Source organism: Thalassophryne amazonica, chromosome 1 (genome assembly GCF_902500255.1).
Source record: "Thalassophryne amazonica chromosome 1, fThaAma1.1, whole genome shotgun sequence".
Classification (NCBI taxonomy): Eukaryota; Metazoa; Chordata; class Actinopteri; order Batrachoidiformes; family Batrachoididae; genus Thalassophryne; species Thalassophryne amazonica.
In genome coordinates this window covers 6,009,381-6,036,618 of record NC_047103.1, presented here as the reverse complement: position 1 = coordinate 6,036,618, position 27,238 = coordinate 6,009,381, and the positions used below count along the sequence as shown (strand labels likewise).

The window sequence follows — 27,238 nt, the reverse complement described above, 5'->3', positions numbered from 1 at the left end:
CACCATATATATCATTGGAAATCTTTTTTTTTTTTTTTTTTTTTGGCAAATTAGGTTGCCAGATACCTACAACTGCATTATTGATGAAGAGAATAGATTATACATCTTGGTTGCAAAAACTTTTTTTTTTGTTAGCTCCACAAGTATTTTTTTGTTGTCTTGTTCTCTCAGGTGTAGGCCTATAGAATAGATTAGTGATTTTGGGTGCAATTTTGTTATTTAAGCTATTTGTCTGTTTGCCTACACACTTAATATTGTAAATAAAGTGTTAAATTATTCAGCATTATGTCGTCATATGTTATGTATTATGCTGTACTTGTGCGTCTAATGGTATGAGTGGGTTAGGGGGTGGTGGTGGTGGGCAGGGGGGCCGGGGGGGGGTATTGTCCCTACCAAACCTGAGACCAAACCTACGCCCTTGGCCGACAGCACAGTACGGGACTCAAACCCGGACCTGATCGGTCTGAACCCTCAAAGCAGCTGAACCCTCTCTCTTAAAGGTCGCATCCAGAGATGCTGCAGGCCTCAGCTCGGCCGTTTGTGTGTTTTGTGTGGAAATACCGGACTGTGCAGCTGTGAAGCCTCTTTAGCGTGCAGCGTGTCCAAAGTCTCCGGGAGAGACGAGTACAAGGAGCTCGTCGCCGCTTTCTTTCCTGCTTCTTTGTACTTCATCTGAAAGAGAACACAAATGTTCAGTTAACCTACATCGAGGACTCCATTTCTCTACAATATGTGGACTTAATTAACTAGAACTTTACTTGTGCTTAAATGTTCCACAGTTTTTTCATTATTCCATTTATCTGGTTCTGTCTGAACAATAAAACTACCGTATTTGATTGAGTTTTGCAGGATTTTTCCATTTTAGATAACCTATAATTTGACCTTGACCTGAGACCTATGACCTTGACATGACCTGTGTTGTGACAGAGAGCCCTGGTCCTTATAAAAGCCTCTTCTTCTTTGGCATTGAGGCTAAAACGTAGCATTTATTTCAATAACTGCGTAATTCTCACCTCGCTCTGCAGCGCCGAGACACTTTTAGCAAACTGAGTCTCTGAAGTTTCTGGAAGCTGAGAGTAGAAACTGTGGGACAGACTTTTCCTGCCATCTTCCCGGTATTTATTCTGGAAAAAGAAAAAGAAAAAAAAACGTAGTTTGCTTGATAACCAGAGCAGCATTTATTGTGTATGTGTAGATATAAAAAGGCCTTCTGTTTCAGTTTGTGGGTTCTGTTCTGTCTCATTTAAGTTTCTTCCTTTAACTCAATAAGATGAACTGAGCCAGAAATTAGGGTCGAAATGAAACAATGACACCACAAGACATTCAGCGTCCTGACAGAATATTTTATCAACAAAGTATATGAATATACAGAAATGCTTTTAATCAGTCAGTGCTTCTATTTGTTTGATTTATTCCTAAATACGAGGTCTGTCCATAAAGTATAGGTCCTTTTGATTTTTTTCAAAAACTATATGGATTTCATTCATATGTTTTTACGTCAGACATGCTTGAACCCTCGTGCGCATGCGTGAGTTTTTCCACGCCTGTCGGTGACGTCATTCGCCTGTGAGCACTCCTTGTGGGAGGAGTCGTCCAGCCCCTCGTCGGAATTCCTTTGTCTGAGAAGTTGCTGAGAGACTGGCGCTTTGTTTGATCAAAAATTTTTCTAAACCTGTGAGACACATCGAAGTGGACACAGTTCGAAAAATTAAGCTGGTTTTTGGTGAAAATTTTAATGGCTGATGAGAGATTTTGAGGTGATTCTGTCGCTTTAAGGACTTCCCACGGTGCGAGACGTCGTGCAACGCTCTCAGGCGCCGTCGTCAGCCTGTTTCAAGCTGAAAACCTCCACATTTCAGGCTCTATTGATCCAGGACGTCGTGAGAGAACAGAGACATTTCAGAAGAAGTCGGTTTCAGCATTTTATCCGGATATTCCACTGTTAAAGGAGATTTTTTTAATGAAAGACGTGCGGACGGGTCCGCGCGTCGGGACGCAGCCGGCGGAAAAACACCTCCGTGTTGATAACCATTTGTAAAATCCAGGCGGCTTTTGATGGCTTTCAGTGGAGTGAGTATATGAGAAATTGTTTAACAGCTGGACATGTTCCAACTTGTCCTTAAGGCTTCCAACAGAGGTGTTTTTCCTGTGGTGGAGCGTTGCGGCGGCTGCGAGCCGACGCTGCAATCCACCCGCACGTCTTTCATTAAAAAAATCTCCTTTAACAGTGGAATATCCGGATAAAATGCTGAAACTGACTTCTTCTGAAACTTCTCTGTTCTCTCACAATGTCCTGGATCAATAGAGCCTGAAATGTGGAGGTTTTCAGCTTGAAACAGGCTGATGACGGCGCCTGAGAGCACTGAGCGACGTCTCGCACCGTGGGAAGTCCTTAAAGCGACAGAATCACCTCAAAATCTCTCATCAGCCGTTAAAATTGTCACTGAAAACCAGCTTAATTTTTCGAACCGTGTCCACTTCGATGTGTCTCACAGGTTTAGAAAAAATTTTGATCAAACAAAGCGCCAGTCTCTCAGCAACTTCTCAGACAAAGGAATTCCGACGAGGGGCTGGACGACTCCTCCCACAAGGAGTGCTCACAGGCGAATGACGTCACCGACAGGCATGGAAAAACTCACGCATGCGCACGAGGGTTCAAGCATGTCTGACGTAAAAACATATGAATGAAATCCATATAGTTTTTGAAAAAAATTAAAAGGACCTATACTTTATGGACAGACCTCGTATTAATTTCCAAATCCTCCCCAGTGCTTCTCAGCTCACAAGGCAAACTGACAGCCAAAAAGTTTATAAACAATAAAATATTGCCCCCTTGTGGGTAAAATGTAGAATTTCTTGCTAAAAATAAATAAATACATTTATTGGCACACATTTAGGTGGTATAATTTCTAAGTGTTGCCTGGTAACCGTAGAGATGATGGCGTGAGTACCTCACTCTGTACGGCCGTCATCTCTCTGGCGAAGCTGGTTTCCGTAGTATCTGACATGGTGGAATAGAGTGACCTGGACATCTCCTTTTTCCTGCTCTCTTTGTACTTGTTCTAGGAAGAGATGTAGAAAATAAAATTTATCTGTCCTCCACACACAGTGAGATCACCACGCATTGCATGTTGTTGTCTGTTGGCCAGGAGACTCATCCTCTGTGGATGGAAGGCTCCACATCCACCTTCATACGGTCAGTGGATGAGGACTCCTTCACACATAGTGCAAATTTGGTCGAAGTGCGCATGAAGCAGGAATCGTATGCAAAACGTAAATTCATAGCTGCCTCGAACGCCTCGTACACCTGTTGCTACAACTATTTGCGCACACCAGCGCCTGAAAGAGTGTGCGCTGTGCAAACCCATCAAACCCTCTTGCGGCAGGTGTCGGCCAAATTCCAGATGACACACATGAACATCTAACAGCGCTTGTGTGGCACTTAGAAAATATGTGACCATTCACACTATTAACACGACAGCAGTCAGCAGCCAGTCACTGTCAAGCTGGATATGAAATGTGTCTAAGTGCCCCATGAGTGTGGCTTTACAAAACAGCAACACACATGTAAGGTGCCAGAGTGTCGCCCCCCCACCACACACACATGGCGTGCGTGTGAATCGCGGGTGTGTTGCGCTCCCCCCATCCGTAAACATACGATGCTATGGTAGGGCGCACTTACATGAGGTGCTGATATATGGATGTACAGATGGTGTGTTGGTGTCTGTGCTGAACTGACGGGGTGTGTCCACCAACAGCGCGCACATTGACAGGCTGTCCCAGGTGACAATGGACCGTCAGATCATAACACACAGTGGGCGATCTGACTGTCACATCAACCACGTGAGCTCTGTTCCACATACAATAAAGTGTGTTGTTACCTCATTGAGCAGCTCGGTGGCTTCTTTAGCGTGTTGTGTGTCCATGGTGTGAGGAAGACGTGAGTACAGATTTACATTCGCCTCTTTTTTGGCTGCCTTCTTGTACACAGCCTGAAATGTGAAATAAATGAAAAATTATTTCATGTTTTAATAACCAGTTATTAAGATAACATGTGATAAGATAAGATAACTCGCAATAAGATAACAGAATGAAAACTAGAGAATCACTATATGTGTTGTAAGCAGGATATAAATATACATCATGTGTGATATTTTCTAAAGTTAGTAGAGAAGCTTGAATCTTCGACTGGACTGGGTTGCTTGACGCAAGGACGTTTCGCTTCAAATCGCAGAAGCTTCCTCAGCTAAAATTCTTGCTCTGGTAGTCTGACTTCTGTCTTGACTCTTGTAGAGAAGAATAATCAAGAAGTCACAAAAGCTGGAGTTTTAAACCTAACCAGACCCCTCCTACCGAGAGGCAGACTGCTATAGGCTAGTGACTAAACAATAGCTCTAAGTAGCACCTATTGTGCTCTAGTTAGCATCCTCCTAATGACAGGGCAGCTGTCCCTCTCCTGATGGCTCCCTTGACGACTCTGCTGATGACGTGAATAACTCATTACCATGAACAAAAGACTGAAACTGCTTTGACCTGAGTACCCCATTGTAAACAGGGTATAAAGCATGTCTCAGACCCCCTCCCCGGTTAAGGCTGGGTTTCAAACGTTTCACAAAGAATGCCTCCTTGACCCCTCTCTCAAACCATTTGGTATAGCCTTTTATGTAGAGGTTGCTTAGTCTCACCTATGTAGTCTTCGTTACAGTTTTCCTGACATCTGATAGAATACACTACATTGCTCTGTTTGTATCTAGGGATCCTGTCCTTAGGGTGAACTAATTTCTGTCTCAAGGTGTTAACCGGTTTAAAGTAAACTTTGATTTTGTGCTGTCTGAAGATCCTCTGTAGTTTTTCTCCTACTCCAGCTAAATAAGGGAGAGACACTCCTCTTCTTCTTGTCTCCGTCTCCTGTCTATCTGGTCTCTTTGTTTTCTGGGACTTCTGCACTTTGTCTAGGGACTATCGTGGATATCCACATACTGTGAGGGCTTTCCGGATAAGTTGTTGTTCTTTAGCCCTTCCGTCTGCAGTTGTGGGCACCTGTAGGGCTCTGTGTTGAAGCGTCCTGATCACCCCAAGCTTGTGTTCAAGGGGGTGGTTTGAGCCAAAGAGCAGATATTGGTCAGTGTGAGTTGGTTTTCTGTAAACCCCTGTCTGGAGCTGCCTGTTCTCTCCAATCGTAACATCACAGTCCAAGAAGGCTAAATGGTTGTTTCTGGCATCCTCACGTGTGAACTTGATATTGGCGTCCACCGAGTTGATGTGTTCTGTAAAGTCCTCAACTTCCTGTTGCTTGATTTTGACCCATGTGTCATCAACATATCTGAACCAGTGACTGGGAGAGATGCACGTGAAAAACTTCAAGGCTGTCTTCTCCACTTGCTCCATGTACAGATTGGCCACAATGGGGGATACCGGAGACCCCATCGCACAGCCATGAATCTGCCTGTAGTAATTCCCCCTAAACAGGAAATACGTGGTGTTAAGACAGATCTCCAAGAGCTGGCAGATGTGGTCTGGTGTGAGTTTGGTCCTTTCAAGTAGAGACACATCCTCCAGCAGTCTCTGCCTCACAGCTGAGACGGCCTCAGCGGTGGGGATGCAGGTGAACAACGAAGTCACATAAAAAGACACAATTGTTTGTTGTTCACAAAATCTTGTGTGTTCTCCACATGGTGGTCTGAGTTACCCACTAGAGGAGCCAAAATCCACTTGAGGTGCTTGGCCACACTGTACGTGATGGAATCTGTGCTACATACAATAGGCCTGAGTGGCACGTCCTGTTTGTGGATTTTGGGCAGTCCATAGATGCATGGAGTGGCGTCCCCAGGGTACAGTCTGTAGTATGTCTGCCTGTCGATGAATCCCTCTTTCTCCAGGTTTTGGAGGTAGCTAATGATTTTCTTCTTATAGCCGCTCGTGGGGTCTCTCTTCAGATGTTCGTATGTATTGGAGTCACTGAGCAAGTTGTTGATCTTGGCCTCGTAGTCAGATGTGTTCAGGACCACCGTGCATCTGCCTTTATCCGCTGGCAGGATACGGATGCTTTGGTCCTTTTGCAGTGCTGACAAAGCTTTCCGTTCTTCTCCTGTGATGTTGGACGGAGGAGGCTTAGCACTGTTCAACACTGCTGTGACTCTTAGTCGGAGGTCCCCAGCTTCTGACTCTGACAAACTGTTATGTTTAATGGCTGACTCTACTGCAGTGATGTAATCTACTGTCAGTATATGTTTAGGGGTCACTGAGAAATTTAGTCCTTTAGCGAGCACATCCTTTTCTGTCTGTGTAAGAACCCTGTTGGAGAGATTCTTTACCCAATTTTCCCTGTTGTCACTAATTTGTCTGGGTGTATCTTTAAAAATACTCCCACTGAAAGTACGCCTTTTCTGCACTAAAAGGTTGTGAAACTTCCTGATTTGCCGCTCCTTACTTTTTAAATGTTCAGCCATTTGAATTTTAACTGTGAACTTTGTGATCTTATTATGGGCCTCTTCCTCCACTAAAGTTTCTAACATTTTGTGCAGACTATCCAGATTATTTTGGAGGTCTAATATTTTAAAATGAAGGCTTCTAATTCTAAGACCCAAAATCCTCCTAAGGTAACTGTGCTGGATCTTTTCTGCTGTGTGACCTGCTTCTAGTGCCTTTTGCTTCATGCATTTGGGAATAACATTGTTTTGTTTGCATCTCAGGTTAAATCTTAAGTGCTTTCTAAAGTTAGCTATCTTTTTAGCAGTCTTTTCCAGCTTACGTACCAGTGCCAGGGTCTCATGCCCACAGTTGGTCACATTTTCTAAAGTTTTTCTTGTAAACATACAACGTGTGCACTGACAGTGATTGATGTCTTCACACTGTGCACGAGCAGCAGATCTAAAAGAATTTAAAGGCACTGGCGTACCTCGCTCTGCAGAGCCGACAGCTGCTTGGCCTGCCGGGTCTGTGCCGTCTCAGGAAGCTGATGATACAACGTGTTCTGGATCTTCTGCTTCACACCTTCTTTATACTTCACCTTTAAAAGTCCAACATAGCGAAGAAACACACAAACCTGATTCTCAAATGTTTCGACCAATTAAAAATGGGCGTGTCACAGAGTCACAGAGCATCACTGGTTCTTCTTACTTTGAAAGGTGGCTACAGAACCTGAAAATGTGCTTCAAAGATGCGTTTATATATATATATATATATATATATATATATATATATATATATATATATATATATATATATGTATTGCAGACAGCGTGAATACCTCACTCTGCAGGTCGGACTGCTCTTTTGCATGTTGGCTGTTGATGGTCTCAGGCAGAAGCGAGTACAAGTTCACGCTCAGCTCCTTCTTACCGTCTTCTTTATACTTCGCCTGCAGAATCACATACATGGACCCACAAGGTCACAAAATACCTCCCGAAGAAGCAGGAAGTGTAGCCTGGAATTCCTTTATGCTACCTGACTGAGGAGCTCGGAGACGTTCTTGGTGTGAAGCGTCTCTAACGTCTCAGGCATTAGGTGGAACAGACTGTTGGAGAGATCTTTCTTCACTGCAGACTTGTACTTCATCTGATCACAGCAGAGATCATCCTCATAATGTCAAAGATGAACAGATGGACCAATAATGCCTGACAAATTTTAGTATTTTTACCTCACTTTGCAGCTGAGAAGCTTCTTTGGCGTGAAGTGTCTCCAGAGTCTCGGGGAGAGTAGAATACAGAGACGTGGACACATCTGTCTTTCCTACGTTTTTGTACTTGATCTAAAGTGAAATAAGTGAAATCAAACTTCTGCTTTTTATGAGTTTTTAAAGACATCTAACAGAACTTAAAGCTGTACGGCCTTTCAAATTTCATACAAGTGACAAACGTTAGTTTCTACCAAAATCCAAGCATTATAATGTTGATTTGTTTTTGTAACACGTTGCAAAATTACAGCGCATTTTAATGAAGGGAAAATATTTATTTGGGGGTGGGGAACTTGCTTGATGTACGTTCCTGGCACATGCCCGCCAACGTCCGTAAGATGTCGTGTAAATCACTTCAGAGCTGTTATCTGGTTCCAAGAGTCTTTATTTCTCACTAACCTTTACAAAACATATGAGAAACATAGATTTATACAGAAATAAAATGTGTCAGAAGGTTTTCCGCCATCTTGGTTTGTTTTGTTGGAGTGAGCAGCCAGCTGATGTTACGCTGCTTTTCTTTACCCTGAATGGTGGTCGCCATGTTGTTTCTAGATGATCTATGACATTGCCACCAAATGTAGGTCATGGCGTCTGATCACTTGAATTTCTACCCTTCAGGGGTGTAAAGTGTTTCCAGGCAGCATGAGTTTTGATCATATTGGGAAAATCATATTACAAATCCCTAATTTAAAGACTCAGGAATAAAGTTAGAGTGGTGCCAAAGATAATTCTTTTTATGGCTTACATCTTAAGAATACAGATGCTGTATAGCTTTAAGTAAGAAGGAATGTTGATCTTTCAACACGAAGCGTGCATTTTAAACTCCTGAAAACACAACAAATCAGTGTTGCAGGTATTTATAAACTAATTAACAGATGTTACGAATGCTACATTCTATCTGAGCTAATAAACGTCCCTAAATCCTGCACGCTGGAGCTTTAAATCCTGGTGTTTCTCCTGTTGGTTATTTCATGTCGCTTTAGTTAAGGTGCAGTAAGTTGCATTGTGTGTAAGTAAGTAAGTAAGTAAGTAAGTAAGCTTTATTTATAAAGCGCCTTTCACAGACCAGGGTCACAAAGCGCTGCACATGGCATACAAAAATAATCTAAAAATAACATACGAAAACAATAAAATACATTAGGCTAAAAAGCTAACTTAAAGAAATGCGTCTTTAGTTGCCTTCTAAAAGTATCTATACAGTCCAGAGAACGAAGAGCACAGGGAAGCTCATTCCAGAGGCTAGGCGCCACCACTTTAAAAGATCTGTCCCCGCGAGTTTTAAAACGGGTCCAAGGAACCATCAACAGGTTCTGATTGGACGACCTGAGGCTCCTGGAGGAAGCATAAGGCTGGATCAGGTCCCTGATGTACTCCGGTGCCTGTCCATGCAGAGCTCTAAAAGTCAATACCAGGATTTTGTAATGAATCCTGTAGGAGACAGGCAGCCAATGCAAAGTATTAAGAATAGGAGTAATATGGTCCCTCCTGCGGGTGCGGGTAAGCAGGCGCGCAGCAGAATTTTGCACAACCTGCAGGCGGGCCAACTCCTTCTTATTCAGACAGGTGAAGAGACTGTTACAATAATCCAAACGCGATGAGACGAACGCATGAACAATCATCTCAAGCTCTTTTAAAGTCACCATCTTAAGGAGCTTAGAGATGTTCCGAATTTGGAAAAAAACAGTTCTTAACCAGATAATTTGTGTGCTGCTCCAGAGACATTCCTCCATCCAAAATGACACCCAGGTTACGCAGGCTGCTTTTGACCGTACAGCTTAGGCTACCGAGATGCTGCTGAATTCCAGGTACAGCACTATCTGGTGCTACAATCAGAGTCTCAGTCTTATTGGAATTTAACTGCAGACTGTTCTCAGTGAGCCATTCCGTAATTTTGGCCAAACAATTTGTGAGAGAGCAGAGTTTCTGTGGCTCAGTTGTCTTAAAAGAGCAGTACAGCTGCAGATCATCGGCATACAAATGATAGGACACATCACTGAACTGCTGGATCAGCTTGCTGAGAGGAAGGAGATACAACAAGAACAAAACAGGTCCCAAGACTTATCCCTGTGGCACACCCCACAGAAGATCTGCAGATTCCGACACTGCATTGCCCACCGTCACACTAAAAGTTCTACCAGTCAGGTAAGCGGTAAACCACTCTAAAATACAACCTGACATTCCAACCAAATCCCGCAATCTGTTTATCAGAATGCCATGGTCAACGGTATCAAACGCCGAAGACAGATCAAACAGAACCAGCACAGAACATCTGCCAGTGTCAGCTGCCATCATCATGTCACTAGACACCTTCAACAGGGCTGTTTCAGTAGAATGAAACTCACGGTACCCAGATTGAAAAGTGTCATGGATGTTGTTAGCCTGCAAAAATGATCTCAACTGAGCACAGACTACCTTTTCCAAGACTTTGGCCAAGAAAGGGGTTTTAGATATTGGCCTAAAGTTCTTGAGTTCTGTAGAATCCAATCCAGCTTTCTTTAACTGTGGTTCCACAATGGCATGTTTAAAATAACAGGGAAACACACCACTCGACAAAGATATATTAAACATTTTAGCAATGTAGGGCCTGATGGAGTCAAATACATTCACAAACAGTTTAAACGGAAGAACGTCCAAAATACCAGAGGATGGCTTCACTTTATTCATGATGGTTGAGATGTCCTCTACAGTAACAGGCTCAAATGAGGCCCAGCACTGAGTGGGAGGTTCCCAGTGCTGGGGACCATGGCATGGAGGCAGGGTGTACTTTATAACTCTAACCTTATCAATAAAGAAATCCAGGAACTCCTCACAACTAGTTTTAGAGATAACAGGAGTGACGGCAGCAGGTGACATAAGAGAGCTGATTGTGTCAAAAAGCACTTTAGGATTTCTTTTATTGGAGGCAATCAGGCGATTAAAATAACTAGTCCTGGCCTCCTCTATCGTCTTATTTAAGGAAGATATTAAGTCTCTTAAATGTAGCCTGTGAACCTCCAGTTTTGTTGACTTCCATAGGCGTTCAATCTGGCGACATGTTCTCCTTAGAGTCATAATCCCATCATTTATCCAAGGACAGAAACTTTCACGAGGAGCTTTATTAGCCTTAAGTGGTGTCACTTGATCCAAGATAGTGGCACAGTGGCTATTAAAGCTATTCATAAAACAATCAGTTTCAGTGAGATTACTAAAAAGTAAAGGGTTGAATTTATCACAGAAAAGCGTAGCTGTCGTCTCTGTGATAATTCTCCTTTCTGCCTTAATAGAAACAGGTCGAGGCTCAGATGGCACCATCAAATCAAAGAAAACACAACAATGATCACTCAGATCAGTGTATATTGTCATCATTAATTTTCATAGCGCAATTTGTGACATTCATGAGACTCAAGTGAATGATAAAAGGTGTCATATCACTGCAACGCTCTGGCAGCCATATACAGCAGGTACATTTTAACTGAATTTCTTTAACTCACACATGGCACCCGCTGGCCCGTTCGGATTGTAATTAAAGTGCACCCTACCCAGCCGCTACTATGTAGTAAGTAAAGTGTGATGTTTGCTACCTGACCTGAGTATCAAGTGAAATGTGAAAATAAGGGCTCCAGTGAGCGGGTCGTGATCTAATATATAAGGCTGACTGTGTGTGTGTGTGTGTGTGTGTGTGTGTGTGTGTGTGTGTGTGTGTGTGTGTGTGTGTGTGTGTGTGTGTGTGTGTGTGTGTGTGTGTGTGTGTGTGTGTGTGTGTGTTCGTGTGTGTTCGTGTACACTTTCAACCTAAGAGCCCCTGTGACCTCCTGTTTGATGTCCCCATATAGTTTTTTTTTTAATGTATTTATTAAAGGTTTATGTCAAACTGAAGGTCTCACCTCACTTTGGAGCTCAGACACAGATTTAGCAAACTGAGTCTCAGTGGTTTCTGGTAGCTGGGAGTACAGACTGTGAGGGAGACCCTTCAATCCGTCCTCTTTATACTTAGTCTGTAAAAACAAGAAATGAAAGTCTTATTGGGACAGTTCATTTTAATGAATCACTTTAGTTTCCACAATCAGTTGAAAACAACGCCACAGCTTCATATGAACCACAGCAGGAAACCTGACAGACACACAGACAGACACACACAGAGACAGACGACCGTGATGTCTTTGATACCTCTTTGACAGTCATTCGAGGGTTAATAAAAAGGAAAAACTACTTCTGACGAACTCTACAGGGAGATGACCAAAAACCAACAAACTGTCACAAATGTCACCATGCTGACGTCTTTGAACGTTAACACGTTACACATCCTGTCAATCATCTCACATCTCAGATTAGATAAATCATTAATATCTCAGTTTCTGAAATAATGTCGATTGATTTTATTCTGTCACTGCTTCTTTTATCGTCCCTGTTTGATGAAGACGTCTCTATATAAAGACTGACTGTCTCCAACGTCTGTTTGATGAAGTCGTCTCTGTATAAAGACTGACCGTCTTCAACGTCCGTTTGATGAAGACGTCTCTGTATAAAGACTGACAGTCTTCAACGTCCGTTTGATGAAGATGTCTCTGTATAAACAGTGTCTTCAGCATCTGTTTGATGAAGTCGTCTCTGTATAAAGACTGACCGTCTTCAACGTCTGTTTGATGAAGTCGTCTCTGTATAAAGACTGAACGTCTTCAACGTCCGTTTGATGAAGACGTCTCTGTATAAACACTGACTGTCTTCAGCATCTGTTTGATGAAGACGTCTCTGTATAAAGACTGAACGTCTTCAACGTCCGTTTGATGAAGACGTCTCTGTATAAAGACTGAACTTCTTCAACGTCCGTTTGATGAAGACGTCTCTGTATAAACACTGACCATCTTCAGCATCTGTTTGATGAAGACGTCTCTGTATAAAGACTGAACGTCTTCAACATCCGTTTGATGAAGACGTCTCTGTATAAAGACTGAACGTCTTCAACGTCCGTTTGATGACGTCGTCTCTGTATAAACACTGACCGTCTTCAGCATCCATTTGATGAAGACGTCTCTGTATAAAGACTGAATGTCTTCAGCATCCGTTTGATGAAGACGTCTCTGTATAAAGACTGTCTTCAGCATCCGTTTGATGAAGACGTCTCTGTATAAAGACTGACAGTCTTCAGAGACTAATTGCTGTCATTAAATCTCATTTCACTTATCTACATACATTATCACAACAAATAAATTGCAAATTCATTGTATTTCTCATCTCACATCACCAACTTGTTCTATCATGACTAAATCAGGTGTCACAGTATGCTATGACATACAAAATCATCTCATATCTCTTGTCTGAAAAGTCTGTCAGAACACATGGAACCATGTGTACAACTGTAAAGAATGTTTGTACCTCGCTCTGCATGCCCGTCACCTCTCTGGCAAAGCTGGTTTCTGACGTGTCGGCCAGAGTGGAGTAAAGAGAAGTTGACATCTCCTTCTTCCCGTCTTCTTTGTACTTAATCTGGGAACGTTTACACAGAGACACTGACATGTTGGAACCAAAGTCGCTCTGTCTGCAGCTCAGTTTATTGTTAGAACTGAAAAACAACTTTGTGGAATATTTTCCTGAAACTTGATGAGGAAATTTACAGTAGCATGGAAAAGGTACCCTTGGTCTTTTACACATTTTAATTATTTATTTGTTTGTTTATTTGTTCAACCAAATTAAGAAATTCAGGCTTCCCTGAATTAACATTTAAAATGTTATGACCTTTAAACTTACAGCAAAATTGTATAACTTAAAGTAAATAAACGAAGTAAGTAAGAGCCTAAAATCATCAGTTTTCTTTAGACACGTCAGAGGACGGACTCATGATCATGAAGAAATACAAACCGTGTGATACTATCTGGTAAATCTGCATCAAGGAGTTCTCAAAAACTGAGAGACCAAGTAAAAAAGGGACTATTGAGGGAAGCCACCAAGACTCCCATAACAACTCCGATGGAGTTAAAGGTTGTGTACCTGTGAGTGAGCAGAGTGTAACTGTGGTGTAAATGGCTAAAAGCCTGACTGCACCTCACTGAGCAGCTCGGTGGTCTCTTTGGCGTGTTGTGTCTCCAGGGTTGCCGGAAGAACAGAGTACAGGCTGCTTTCCACCTCCTTTAATCCGGCTTCTTTATATTTCACCTGAACACATCACCAAATAGCTTTTTAATTCAGTTTTTCAAACTGGCTGCACTGTTTGGGGCCGTACCTCGCTCTGCAGCTCAGACAGCTCTTTGGACAGCTGCGTCTGCGTGGTCTCTGGAAGCCGATGGTACAAACTCATCTGCATCTTCTTCTTCACGTCTTCTTTGTATTTCACCTGTCAACGGGGGTTTTCAGCCAACACGTATCAAAAAGCTGACACTTGTAGCTGGTGCTAAAAGCTAAATGGGTCTCACCAGTCATGAAGCTGAGCTAATATTCTGAAATGAATAAACACGCCTGAGTACCTCGCTTTGCAGGTTCGACTGTTCTTTGGCGTGTCGTGTGTCGAGGGTCTCAGGCAGCACAGAGTAGAGATTAATCTGAGCATCTTTCTTACCATCCTCTTTATATTTCACCTGCAAAAAACACCAAACTACAAATTATTATTTACATTACTTCAGAGGATCTATCACATAGAAGATGAAGCAAGTCCCTGATAGGGCCCTGACACCCATTGGTCCTTATCTCCACATTCTGCAGCATCAAGAGGATGAGAATCTACCACTCCCCCCGGACAGTCCAACACAGATTACTTCCCCATCTGAGTCTGGTACCCATTTACAGCTGGGTGGACTGAGACAATGTAATGTAGATTAAGTGTCCTGTCTGAGGACACAGACAGGTAACACGAGGAGGATTTGAACACAAGTCTACATATTTGAAGGCCAGCTTCTTATCCAATCAGCTACCTGCTCTATAGTGCGGTTATGCCACAGAAAAAGCATAAAACCATTATTAGATGACTGCTTATAAGAGTGTGTTTACCCGTGAGGCTAAAGTCATAATCAACTCAAGAACAAGTGGCTGCTGCTCAGTGAACAAGATAAACTGATGTTTTTTTTCACACTGTGCAAAAATGCCCCTTTGTAACAACTTATTTCACTTTTTTTTTTACTTTATAATCGTCAACATGACCAAAAATAAAAAAATAAAATAAAAAATCCAAATACATGATGCAAAAACTAAATAACATTTTAAAATCAAATTCATCTCCATTCAGGATATTGTGTTTTCAAAAGATTTCAGGCAATCTTTAAAGGTTTTTTTAATGCTTCTGTATCAGCACACAACATGTAAAAGCCTCTGCAGACCTACGCAGAGAAGGGGATTATGGGTAATCATGGTAACATAGTGCTCCATAAAGGTGAAGTGTATAATAATCTGGTTTCTTCTCTGCAGTTCAGGTGAGGAACAGGTTCTGCTGAAGGCAATTTAACAAATGTAGGTGTAGATGTGTGCGGTTTGGGAGACATCCAGCACTTTTGCACCTCTGAATATTCAAAATTACTCTTTGCCTTGAAGGTTTTGGCTGATTATGTGATTCAGTGAAAGTACGTCGTCTTCTGTGTGCAAAAATATAGTTATTAATCATTTTACATGTATAAATTATGGCTGAAAAGGCAAAACTATTGAGAACACAAGTAATTCTGGTTCTGACAAATACAGTTAAATTACTTTTATGTTAAATGAATATATTTAAAGTACAAAACATGTTTAATAAAAACAAAAAGATAGTTGAATCAGATCTGATTCATATTTGCCACTGGGGGCAGCAAATAAGAAGTTAGAAAAAAGTTTCTGTATTAAAAGACAGCGTCTGATGTTTCAGGTGCAATTCCACCAAGTTGCCACATGGTGGTACAAGACACCTGGATGGACAAACATGGACAAAGACTTGAAAAATTCTTAGCATCAAAACTGACAATTTAAAATGAGGTGGGCTTCATAGATAATTGGCAAAGTTTCTGGGGAAAACCTGGTCTTGTTAGGAGAGACGGCATCCATCCCACTTTGGATGGAGCAGCTCTCATTTCTAGAAATCTGGCCAATTTTCTTAAATCCTCCAAACCGTGACTATCCAGGGTTGGGACCAGGAAGCAGAGTTGTAGTCTTACACACCTCTCTGCAGCTTCTCTCCCCCTGCCATCCCCTCATTACCCCATCCCCATAGAGACGGTGTCTGCTCCCAGACCACCAATAACCAGCAAAAATCTATTTAAGTATAAAAATTCAAAAAGAAAAAATAATATAGCACCTTCAACTGCACCACAGACTAAAACAGTTAAATGTGGTCTATTAAACATTAGGTCTCTCTCTTCTAAGTCCCTGTTAGTAAATGATATAATAACTGATCAACATATTGATTTATTCTGCCTTACAGAAACCTGGTTACAGCAGGATGAATATGTTAGTTTAAATGAGTCAACACCCCCGAGTCACACTAACTGCCAGAATGCTCGTAGCACGGGCCGGGGCGGAGGATTAGCAGCAATCTTCCATTCCTGTTGAGAAGGTGTTGTAGCACGGACCCACAACAGGGGGCGCAAAGGAACGGACAATGAATAAGCCAATAAGTAACAATTTAATGTTGTGACAACACACAACTAAACACACAAGATTTGTAAAGTCAATTAACACCAGGTGACGTGTGGGCAGGCTCGAAGATAGAAGACCCCCGACGAGAGATGAGCAGCGTCCCACACGGCTTCCACCACCAATGGCCTGAAGAACACCGGAGCCGCCAAGTCCCGAGTCCCCAGGTGGCCTCTGTCTTCAGCTGTCGACCCTGGTACTGCTGGCAGAAAACAAAGACAAGATGAATGAGTGTGAATCCACACACTCAGTAATCCACAGTCTGCACTCAGTTAGGAGGGAGCACCTCCACCTCCAATCACACACTCGTGCAGCTCCTGCTTAACCACTTATCTGGTTTGGGGTGTGAGGCGAAGCCGTCGCTGATTACACTAAACGCCAATCCCACAGATAAGGACAAACACCACAGGATAACGGCTGCAAAAGAAGTTCAGATTATCACTCAACGATATGAGTCAGCAGAGAAAATTACCTCTTCGGTAGTTGATTTCTCGGCGAGGAGGTGGAGTTGCAGTCCGGCCTTTATGGTGATGGTGATGATGAGGAATGAGTGACAGCTGGAGCTGAGGATGAGTGACAGCTGTCACTTCTTCTGGGTCTGGCGCCCTCTCATGCTTGGAGCCCGCACTCCAAGCAGGACGCCCTCTGGTGGTGGTGGGCCAGCAGTACCTCCTCTTCAGCGGCCCACATAACAATTCCAGCTTATTAATTAATCAAAGACCCAGACAGAGCTTTAATTCATTTGAAAGCTTGACTCTCAGTCTTGTCCATCCAAATTGGAAGTCTCAAAAACCAGTTTTATTTGTTGTTATCTATCGTCCACCTGGTCGTTACTGTGAGTTTCTCTGTGAATTTTCAGACCTTTTGTCTGACTTAGTGCTTAGCTCAGATAAGATAATTATAGTGGGTGATTTTAACATCCACATAGATGCTGAGAATGACAGCCTCAACACTGCATTTAATCTATTATTAGATTCAGTTGGCTTCGCTCAAAATGTAAATGAGTCCACCCACCATTTTAACCACACTTTAGATCTTGTTCTGACTTATGGTATGGAAATTGAAGACTTAACAGTATTCCCTGAAAACCCCTTTTTGTCTAATCATTTCTTAATAACATTTACATTTACTTTAATGGACTACCCAGCAGTGGCTGTAGCTAGGTTTAAGAATATGATTCCTTCTTTGTTATGTTCTTCAATGCCATATACCAACACAGTGCAGAGTAGCTACCTAAACTCTGTGAGTGAGATAGAGTATCTCGTCAATAGCGTTACATCCTCATTGAGCACAACTTTGGATGCTGTAGCTCCTCTGAAAAAGAGAGCCTTAAATCAGAAATGCTTGACTCCGTGGTATAACCCACAAACTCACAGCTTAAAGCAGATAACCCATAAGCTGGAGAGGAAATGGCGTCTCACTAATTTAGAAGATCTTCATTTAGCCTGGAAAAAGAGTCTGTTGTTCTATAAAAAAAAGCCCTCCATAAAGCTAGGACATCTTACTATTCATCACTAATTGAAGAAAATAAGAACAACCCCAGGTTTCTTTTCAGCACTGTAGCCAGGCTGACAAAGAGTCAGCGCTCTACTGAGCTGAGTAATCCTTTAACTTTAACTAGTATTGACTTCATGAGTTTCTTTGCAAATAAAATTTTAACTATTAGAGAAAAAATTATTCATAACCATCCCAAACACATATCTTTATGTTCGACTGCTTTCAGTAATGCTGGTATTTGGATAGACTCTTTCTCTCCGATTGTTCTGTCTGAGTTATTTTCATTAGTTACTTCCTCCAAACCATCAACATGTCTATTAGACCCCATTCCTACCAGGCTGCTCAAGGAAGCCCTACCATTAGTTAATGCTTCGATCTTAAATATGATCAATCTATCTTTATTAGATGGCTATGTACCACAGGCTTTTAAGGTGGCAGTAAATAAACCATTACTTAAAAAGCCATCACTTGACCCAGCTATCTTAGCTAATTATAGGCCAATCTCCAACCTTCTTTTTCTCTCAAAATGTCTTGAAAGGGTAGTTGTAAAACAGCTAACTAATCATCTGCAGAGGAATGGTCTATTTGAAGAGTTTCAGTCAGGTTTCAGAATTCATCATGGTACAGAAACAGCATTAGTGAAGGTTACAAATGATCTTCTTATGACCTCAGACAGTGGACTCATCTCTGTGCTTGTTCTGTTAGACCTCAGTGCAGCTTTTGATACTGTTGACCATAAAATTTTATTACAGAGATTAGAGCATGCCATAGGTATTAAAGGCACTGCGCTGCGGTGGTTTGAATCATATTTATCTAATAGATTACAATTTGTTCATGTAAATGGGGAATCTTCTTCACAGACTAAGGTTAATTATGGAGTTCCACAAGGTTCTGTACTAGGACCAATTTTATTCACTTTATACATGCTTCCCTTAGGCAGTGTTATTAGAAAGCATTGCTTAAATTTTCATTGTTACACAGATGATACCCAGCTTTATCTATCCATGAAGCCAGAGGACACACACCAATTAGCTAAACTGCAGGATTGTCTTAGAGACATAAAGACATGGATGACCAAAAATTTCCTGCTTTTAAATTCAGATAAAACTGAAGTTATTGTACTTGGCCCCACAAATCTTAGAAACATGGTGTCTAACCAGATCCTTACTCTGGATGGCATTACCCTGACCTCTAGTAATACTGTGAGAAATCTTGGAGTCATTTTTGATCAGGATATGTCCTTCAATGCGCATATTAAGCAAATATGTAGGACTGCTTTGTTGCATTTGCACAATATCTCTAAAATTAGAAAGGTCTTGTCTCAGAGTGAAGCTGAAAAGCTAATTCATGCGTTTATTTCTTCTAGGCTGGACTACTGTAATTCATTATTATCAGGTTGTCCTAAAAGTTCCCTGAAAAGCCTTCAGTTAATTCAAAATGCTGCAGCTAGAGTACTGATGGGGACTAGAAGGAGAGAGCATATCTCACCCATATTGGCCTCTCTTCATTGGCTCCCTGTTAATTCCAGAATAGAATTTAAAATTCTTCTTCTTACTTATAAGGTTTTGAATAATCAGGTCCCATCTTATCTTAGGGACCTCTTAGTACCATATCACCCCAATAGAGCGCTTCGCTCTCAGACTGCAGGCTTACTTGTAGTTCCTAGGGTTTTTAAGAGTAGAATGGGAGGCAGAGCCTTCAGCTTTCAGGCTCCTCTTCTGTGGAACCAGCTCCCAATTCGGATCAGGGAGACAGACACCCTCTCTACTTTTAAGATTAGGCTTAAAACTTTCCTTTTTGAAAAAGCTTATAGTTAGGGCTGGATCAGGTGACCCTGAACCATCCCTTAGTTATGCTGCTATAGACTTAGACTGCTGGGGAGTTTCCCATGATGCACCCAGTGTTTCTTTTTATTCACCTCTTTTTGCTCTGTATGCACCACTCTGCTTTTAATAATTGGTGACTGATCTCTGCTCTCTTCCACAGCACGTCTTTTTCCTGATTCTCTCCCCTCAGCCCCAACCAGTCCCAGCAGAAGACTGCCCCTCCCTGAGCCTGGTTCTGCTGGAGGTTTCTTCCTGTTAAAAGGGAGTTTTTCCTTCCCACTGTCGCCAAGTGCTTGCTCACAGGGGGTCGTTTTGACCGTTGGGGTTTTTCTGTAATTATTGCATAGCTTTGCCTTACAATATAAAGCGCCTTGGGGCAACTGTTTGTTGTGATTTGATGCTATATAAATAAAATTGATTTGATTTGATTTGAAATGCCAATATAACAGGAATCAGGCCAGGGTTCAGAACTAACACCATACTGGTCCTGATGGTTTCAGAGATCCAGTTCTGGACAGATAGACAGACAGACCATCAAACCCAAGTGGTTCTAATGTTGGGGGTAATAGTAATAATATCAGTGGCTCCAACGTTTGACCAAAATAAACATGTTTGGTTCAGATCTGGTTGTATTGAGAGCTGATTGATCGCGTGTTGTATTTGTGGATTTAGTACATTTACCTCACTGATGAGCTCTGAGATGTCTTTGGCGTGCGCCGTCTCTAAAGTCTCAGGGAGGAGAGAGTACAAACTCGAGGTCACGTCCTTCTTCCCCGGCTCCTTGTACCGGATCTAGAAGTAAAACTTTATTGTACTATGAATTTGTGCAGAAATGACAACGTGTGTAAAGAACCGAGCAGATGTCAGAAGCTGCAGTGGATCAGATCAACATGGGAAGACGTTCTTAGAGCTGATGGCCGCAGATGGACCATCCATCTGTGGACCCACAACTGGTCCGTCTGCGGTTCCACAGACAGATCATCTGTGGTTCCATAAATGGTCTCTGTGGTTCCACAGAGGGACCGTCTGTGGTTCCACAAAGGTTGTGGTGATGATACCTGTGATTATTGCCGTTAATCTCACCTGACTCTGCAGCTCAGAAACAGATTTAACAAACTGCGTCTGTGCAGTTTGTGGCAGGTGAGAGTAGAAACTCTGACTCAGGATCTTCTTGCCGTCCTCCTTGTATTTATTCTGAGAGAGAAAATGAAATCTCAGTGGCTTTCATCGAACCTCAACTACAAGAAATGATTTACATAACATCAACTACAAAACAGCTGAGAGAACTTATTACATGATTGAGATCTCAGTCTGGACTGATTCTGAAAAATGAGCTCTTACTGATCAATTAAAATTAAAAATAAACATTTGCAAGTTTCAGCTTTTGACATTTCTTCTACTTCTGTTTCTTTCCTTCCTACCACTTTCTCTTTCCTTCCTTCCTCTTCTTTTCTCTCTCTTTCCTTCCTTTCTCTTTTCTTTCTCTTTTTATTTCCTTCCTTCCTTACTCTTTCCCTTTCCTGCCTTCCCTTTCTTTCTCTCTTTAGGTTATAAGGGCCCTGTCCCACTGGGGAGAGGATTAATTGCGCATGAATTCAGTATACAAATTACGGGCATTCGTTATCGTCCGCAACAAAATTGGCCAAAAATGACAAATGTCCCAGTATCAATTACGGATATATTGAAAATGTATCGGTAATATATGAGGAACAATCACGGATGTATAATGCACGTATTGAGGAAACGGATCGGACACATTGCAATTATCATGGAAATATTACAGATGTATTGAGAATGCATCGCGCACGTGTGTCGGAAACAGCGGTTGTATTGCGAGTGCGTGGCATCTGCATTGCAGTCATAAAAGAAGCACACCCGGGCCTGTCGGCATCACTATTCACACCAACACCACAGACTTTGGAGCAATTGCTGGACTTGGACACGTTGATTGGTATGTTGTTGGATGGCAGCAATTATCGCACTACGTCTTTGGGGATCCATAACTACTGTTGTATGGGCCGCTGAAGAGGAGGTACTGCTGGCCCACCACCACCAGATGGCGCCCTGCTTGGAGTGCGGGCTTCAAGCACGAGAGGGCGCCGGAGCCACTGGGAGTGACAGCTGTCACTCATCATCAGCACCAGCTGTCACTCATTCAACTCGTCACCATCACCATAAAGGCCGGACTGCAACTCCACCTCCTTGGAGGTAATTTTCTCTGCTAAACCAAAAACACTGACTAATAGTCTGAACTTCTTTTCAGCTGTTTTCCTGTGGGTGTTGCCTTATCTGTGGGATTGGCGTTTGGTGTGATCAGCGACGGCTTCGCTTCACACCCCAACCAGATAAGTGGTTAGACAGGAGCTGCACGAGTGTGTGACTGGAGGTGGAGGTGCTCCCTCCCAAAAGAACACAGACTGTGGGATTACTGAGTGTGCGTACTCACACTCACCTGTACTGTTTCTGTTCTCTGCTAGCAGTACCAGGTTTGACAGCTGGAGACGGTGACCACCTGGGGACCCAGGACTTGGCGGCTCCGGTGTTCTTCAGATCCGTTGGCGGTGAGGGCCGTGTGGGATCCGGCTCGGTTCTGGACGGGCGTCTCCTATCCTCAAGCCTGCCCACACGTCACCCAACGTAACTGACTGTAGTTCCAAACTGGTTGTTGTCTGTATTCCGTTGTGCACAATTTACAACATTAAATTGTTACTGTTTGGCTTATCCATTGCCCGTTCTTTTACGCCCCCTGTTGTGGGTCCGTGTTCCTACACTGTCACAACAGGATTTCTCGGCCAGCGTCATGGATCCCGAGGGGCGTCAACCATCGCTTGAACAGCCAATGGAAGAGCGAGGTGCACAGACGCCAGCAGGAGGCGTGTTAGGTGAGCTGCAGCACATCTTAACCGCTTTTACTGATCGGTTGGACTTAGTTACCGAGCAGAGCGTTGTTCTCAATCGAAGGATGGAGGCTCTCACCGCCCAGGTGGAAGCGCATGCTCAGAGTGCTGCTGCAGCACCTCCTCCTGCTGACCGAATGCCAGAAACAGACATTCCACTGGTCGTTCAACGAACCCCCCCACCTTCCCCTGAAGCATACATAAGCCCTCCGGAGCCGTACGGAGGCTGTGTGGAGACGTGCGCGGACTTCTTGATGCAGTTCTCGCTCGTCTTTTCACAGCGTCCCGTCATGTACTCGTCAGACGCTAGCCGGGTGGCTTACGTTATAAATTTGCTTCGAGGAGAGGCACGCGCCTGGGCTACGGCGCTCTGGGAGCAGAATTCACGGCTCCTAATGATTTACACTGAGTTTGTGAGGGAGTTCCGACAGGTGTTCGACCACCCTCATAGAGGCGAGACCGCTTCAAGCGTGCTGCTGTCGATAAGACAGGGGTGTTGGAGCGCAGCGAAGTATGCAGTTGTCTTCCGCATCGCGGCAGCGCGAGCCGGCTGGAATGCTGTTGCGCTCTGTGCCGCCTTTGTAAACGGACTGTCTCTGGTCCTTAAGGAGCACCTGGTGGCGAAGGACGAACCGCGGGATTTAGACGGGCTTATCGACCTGGTTATACGGTTAGACAACCGATTAATAGAACACCGACGGGAGCGAAACGAAGGGCGTGGTCAGGCACAAGCCGTCCGTCTTCCTCCCGGGTCCAAAAGGGAGCCATCTTCCCCACGCTCCACAGCCAGGGCACTCCACGTGACGACAGCTCCCCCTGCTGACGTTGCTATGGAAACGAGCAGGGCCAAAAGGTGATCAGATCAGAGACAAAGGAGGCTGATCCGTGGGGAGTGTTTTCTCTGCAGCTCAACCGAGCACACACAGAGAGAATGCCCCAAACGGTCAAAACAGCAGCACTCGTCCTTAGAGACTGGGCTAAGGGTGGGTCACAATACCCACGCGGGGAGACCCCGAAAATCTGCACGTATCCCAGTCACGATCCTGAGTGGGGATCTAACCCTTCACGCCCCAGCAGTGGTGGACACGGGGTCGGAGGGGAATCTGCTGGATAGCAGATGGGCAAAGGAGGTTGGGCTCTCTAGTGGCCTTACCGTCACCATTGTCGGTGCGGGCACTAGATGGCACCCTTCTTCCACTAATCACACACCAGACACAGCCAGTGACATTGCTTGCATCTGGAAATCACAGGGAGGAGATTGTGTTTTATGTAACACCTTCTACCTCCCGAGTGATTTTGGGTTTCCCATGGGTGTTAAAACACAATCCCCGGATTGATTGGCCGTCTGGTGTTGTGGTTCAGTGGAGCGAAACCTGCCACCGGGAGTGTTTAGGATCCTCGGTTCCACCCGGTGTGACAGCTAAGGAGGAGGTTATAGTTCCCCCCAATCTGGCGGTGGTGCCAGCCGAGTACCATGACCTTGCTGATGTCTTCAGCAAAGATCTGGCACTCACGCTGCCCCCGCACCGTCCGTACGATTGTGCCATTGATTTGATACCGGGCGCTGAGTACCCGTCCAGCAGGCTGTACAACCTCTCACATCCGGAACGCAAATCAATGGAGACCTACATCCGGGACTCGTTAGCTGCCGGGTTGATCCGGAACTCCACCTCCCCGATGGGTGCTGGTTTCTTTTTTGTGGGCAAGAAGGACGGCGGACTCCGTCCATGCATTGATTACAGAGGGCTGAACAAGATCACGGTTTGCAACCGATACCCATTACCTCTGTTGGATTCAGTGTTCATGCCCTTGCATGGAGCCCAAATTTTCACAAAATTGGATCTTAGGAATGCTTATCACCTGGTTCGGATCCGGGAGGGAGACGAGTGGAAGACGACATTTAACACCCCGTTAGGTCACTTTGAGTACCTGGTCATGCCGTTCGGCCTCACTTCCACTGCACTTCTTTGTCCTTCCTGGGGTTCATAATCTCCTCCAACTCCGTCACCCCTGATCCGGCCAAGGTTGCGGCGGTGAGAGATTGGCCCCAACCAACAAACCGTAGGAAACTGCAACAGTTCCTCGGTTTTGCAAATTTCTACCGGAGGTTCATCAAGGGCTACAGTCAGGTAGTTAGCCCCCTGACAGCCCTGACCTCCACTAAAGTCCCCTTCACCTGGTCGGATCGGTGCGAAGCCGCGTTTAGGGAGTTGAAACGCCGGTTCTCGACTGCACCAGTTTTGGTGCAGCCCGATCCCAATCGCCAGTTTGTAGTTGAAGTGGACGCCTCTGACTCGGGGATAGGAGCTGTGCTATCCCAGAGCGGGGAGTCCGACAAGGTTCTCCATCCATGTGCCTACTTTTCCCGCAGGTTGACCCCGGCTGAAAGGAACTATGACGTCGGCAATCGGGAACTTCTTGCAGTGAAGGAGGCTCTTGAGGAGTGGAGACACCTGTTGGAGGGAGCATCTGTACCATTTACGGTTTTCACGGACCATCGGAACCTGGAGTACATTCGGACCGCCAGGCGTCTGAACCCCAGGCAAGCCCGCTGGTCACTGTTCTTCGGGCGTTTTGACTTTCGGATCACCTACCGCCCCGGGACGAAGAACCAACGATCTGACGCCCTGTCCCGGGTGCATGAAGAGGAGGTCAAGACCGAGCTGTCAGACCCGACGGAAACCATCATCCCCGAGTCCACTGTCGTGGCCACCCTCACCTGGGACGTGGAGAAGACCGTCTGGGAGGCCCTGACACGGAGCCCGGACCCGGGGACAGGTCCGAAGGACAAATTGTACATCCCACCAGAGGCCAGGGCTGCGGTCCTAGACTTCTGTCATGGTTCCAAGCTCTCCTGTCATCCAGAGGTGCAAAGGACCGTGGCAGTGGTCCGGCAGCGCTTCTGGTGGGTGTCTATGGAAGCCGACGTCCGGGAGTATGTCCAGGCCTGCACCACCTGTGCCAGGGGCAAAGCTGACCACCACAAGGCCCAAGGCCTCCTCCAGCCTCTGCCCATGCCTCATCGCCCCTGGTCTCACATCGGCCTGGACTTTGTCACGGGCCTCCCGCTGTCCCAGGGCATGACTACCATCCTCACGATAGTGGACCGGTTCTCCAAGGCGGCCCACTTCGTGGCCCTCCCGAAGCTCCCGACGGCCCAGGAGACTGCAGACCTCCTGGTCCACCATGTCGTGCGTCTGCATGGGATTCCATCCAAATCCAAATTCCATTCAATCCAACTCCTCTCAGGTCTGGAGGAGTTTCTGCAGGGAACTGGGGGCCACCGTGAGTCTCTCGTCCGGGTACCATCCTCAGACGAATGGACAGGCAGAGCGGGCGAACCAGGAATTGGAGCAGGCCCTCCGCTGCATGACCTCTGCGCACCTGACGGCCTGGTGCAACCATCTGGCCTGGATCGAGTACGCTCATAATAGCCAAGTATCGTCTGCTACCAGCCTCTCCCCGTTTGAGGTGTGTTTGGGGTACCAGCCCCCATTGTTCCTGCTAGTGGAGGGAGAGGTCGGGGTGCCCTTGGTCCAGGCCCATCTGAGAAGGTGCCGTCGGGTGTGGCGTACCGCCCGTTCTGCCCTGCTCAAAGCCCGGACGAGGGCCAAGAACCATGCAGACCGCCGGCGTGCCCCGGCCCCTACGTATCGGCCTGGGCAGGAGGTTTGGCTTTCCACAAAAGACATTCCCCTGCAAGTGGAATCCCAGAAATTAAAGGACAGATACATTGGACCATTCACCATACTCAAGATCCTCAGTCCAGCTGCAGTGAAGCTGAAGCTGCCAGCTTCGCTGCGGATCCACCCGGTTTTCCATGTGTCACGCATCAAACCTCACCACATTTCACCCCTCTGTACCCCGGGACCGGCGCCGCCTCCTGCCCGGATCATCGACGGGGAGCCGGCTTGGACCGTGCGCCGGCTCCTGGATGTCCGTCGGAAGGGCCAGGGGTTCCAGTATTTGGTGGACTGGGAGGGGTATGGACCCGAAGAACGCTCCTGGGTGAAGAGGAGCTTCATCCTGGACCCGGCCCTCCTGGCCGACTTCTACCGGCAGCACCCGGACAAGCCTGGTCGAGCGCCAGGAGGCGCCCGTTGAGGGGGGGGTCCTGTTGTGTGGGCCGCTGAAGAGGAGGTACTGCTGGCCCACCACCACCAGATGGTGCCCTGCTTGGAGTGCGGGCTTCAGGCACGAGAGGGCGCCGGAGCCACTGGGAGTGACAGCTGTCACTCATCATCAGCACCAGCTGTCACTCATTCAACTCGTCACCATCACCATAAAGGCCGGACTGCAACTTCACCTCCTTGCCGAGAAATCAGCTACCTTGGAGGTAATTTTCTCTGCTAAACCGAAAACACTGACTAATAGTCTGAACTTCTTTGCAGCCGTTTTCCTGTGGGTGTTGCCTTATCTGTGGGATTGGCATTTGGTGTGATCAGCGACGGCTTCGCTTCACACCCCAACCAGATAAGTGGTTAGACATGAGCTGCACGAGTGTGTGACTGGAGGTGGAGGTGCTCCCTCCAAAAAGAACACAGACTGTGGGATTACTGAGTGTGCGTACTCACACTCACCTGTACTGTTTCTGTTCTCTGCTAGCAGTACCAGGTCTGACAGCTGGAGACGGTGACCACCTGGGGACCCAGGACTTGGCGGCTCCGGTGTTCTTCAGATCTGTTGGCGGTGAGGGCCGTGTGGGATCCGGCTCGGTTCTGGATGGGCGTCTCCTATCCTCAAGCCTGCCCACACGTCACCCAACGTAATTGACTGTA

The 27,238-nt window shown here is 45.2% G+C and overlaps 1 protein-coding gene across 5 annotated transcripts in view; it reads right to left on the bottom strand.

Moving 5' to 3' along the window:
• The window catches only part of nebl (nebulette), a 219,615-nt gene that overhangs the window by 91,621 nt on the left and 100,756 nt on the right, over positions 1-27,238 (bottom strand). For 2 of the 5 annotated variants that reach the window (XM_034189279.1, XM_034189348.1), the window contains exons 10-24: positions 20,647-20,757; positions 20,245-20,355; positions 14,113-14,223; positions 13,872-13,982; positions 13,694-13,804; positions 13,028-13,138; positions 11,539-11,649; positions 7,640-7,750; positions 7,447-7,557; positions 7,250-7,360; positions 6,899-7,009; positions 3,882-3,992; positions 2,952-3,062; positions 1,014-1,124; positions 562-672 (exon numbers count right to left, since the gene is read on the bottom strand). The exons of 2 other annotated variants lie outside the window; for them this stretch is intronic. In XM_034189279.1, the coding sequence (XP_034045170.1) occupies positions 562-672; positions 1,014-1,124; positions 2,952-3,062; positions 3,882-3,992; positions 6,899-7,009; positions 7,250-7,360; positions 7,447-7,557; positions 7,640-7,750; positions 11,539-11,649; positions 13,028-13,138; positions 13,694-13,804; positions 13,872-13,982; positions 14,113-14,223; positions 20,245-20,355; positions 20,647-20,757 (1,665 nt within the window). The remainder of the gene's footprint in view (positions 1-561; positions 673-1,013; positions 1,125-2,951; positions 3,063-3,881; positions 3,993-6,898; positions 7,010-7,249; positions 7,361-7,446; positions 7,558-7,639; positions 7,751-11,538; positions 11,650-13,027; positions 13,139-13,693; positions 13,805-13,871; positions 13,983-14,112; positions 14,224-20,244; positions 20,356-20,646; positions 20,758-27,238) is intronic. One more of the 5 variants, XM_034189412.1, reaches the window with a different exon arrangement.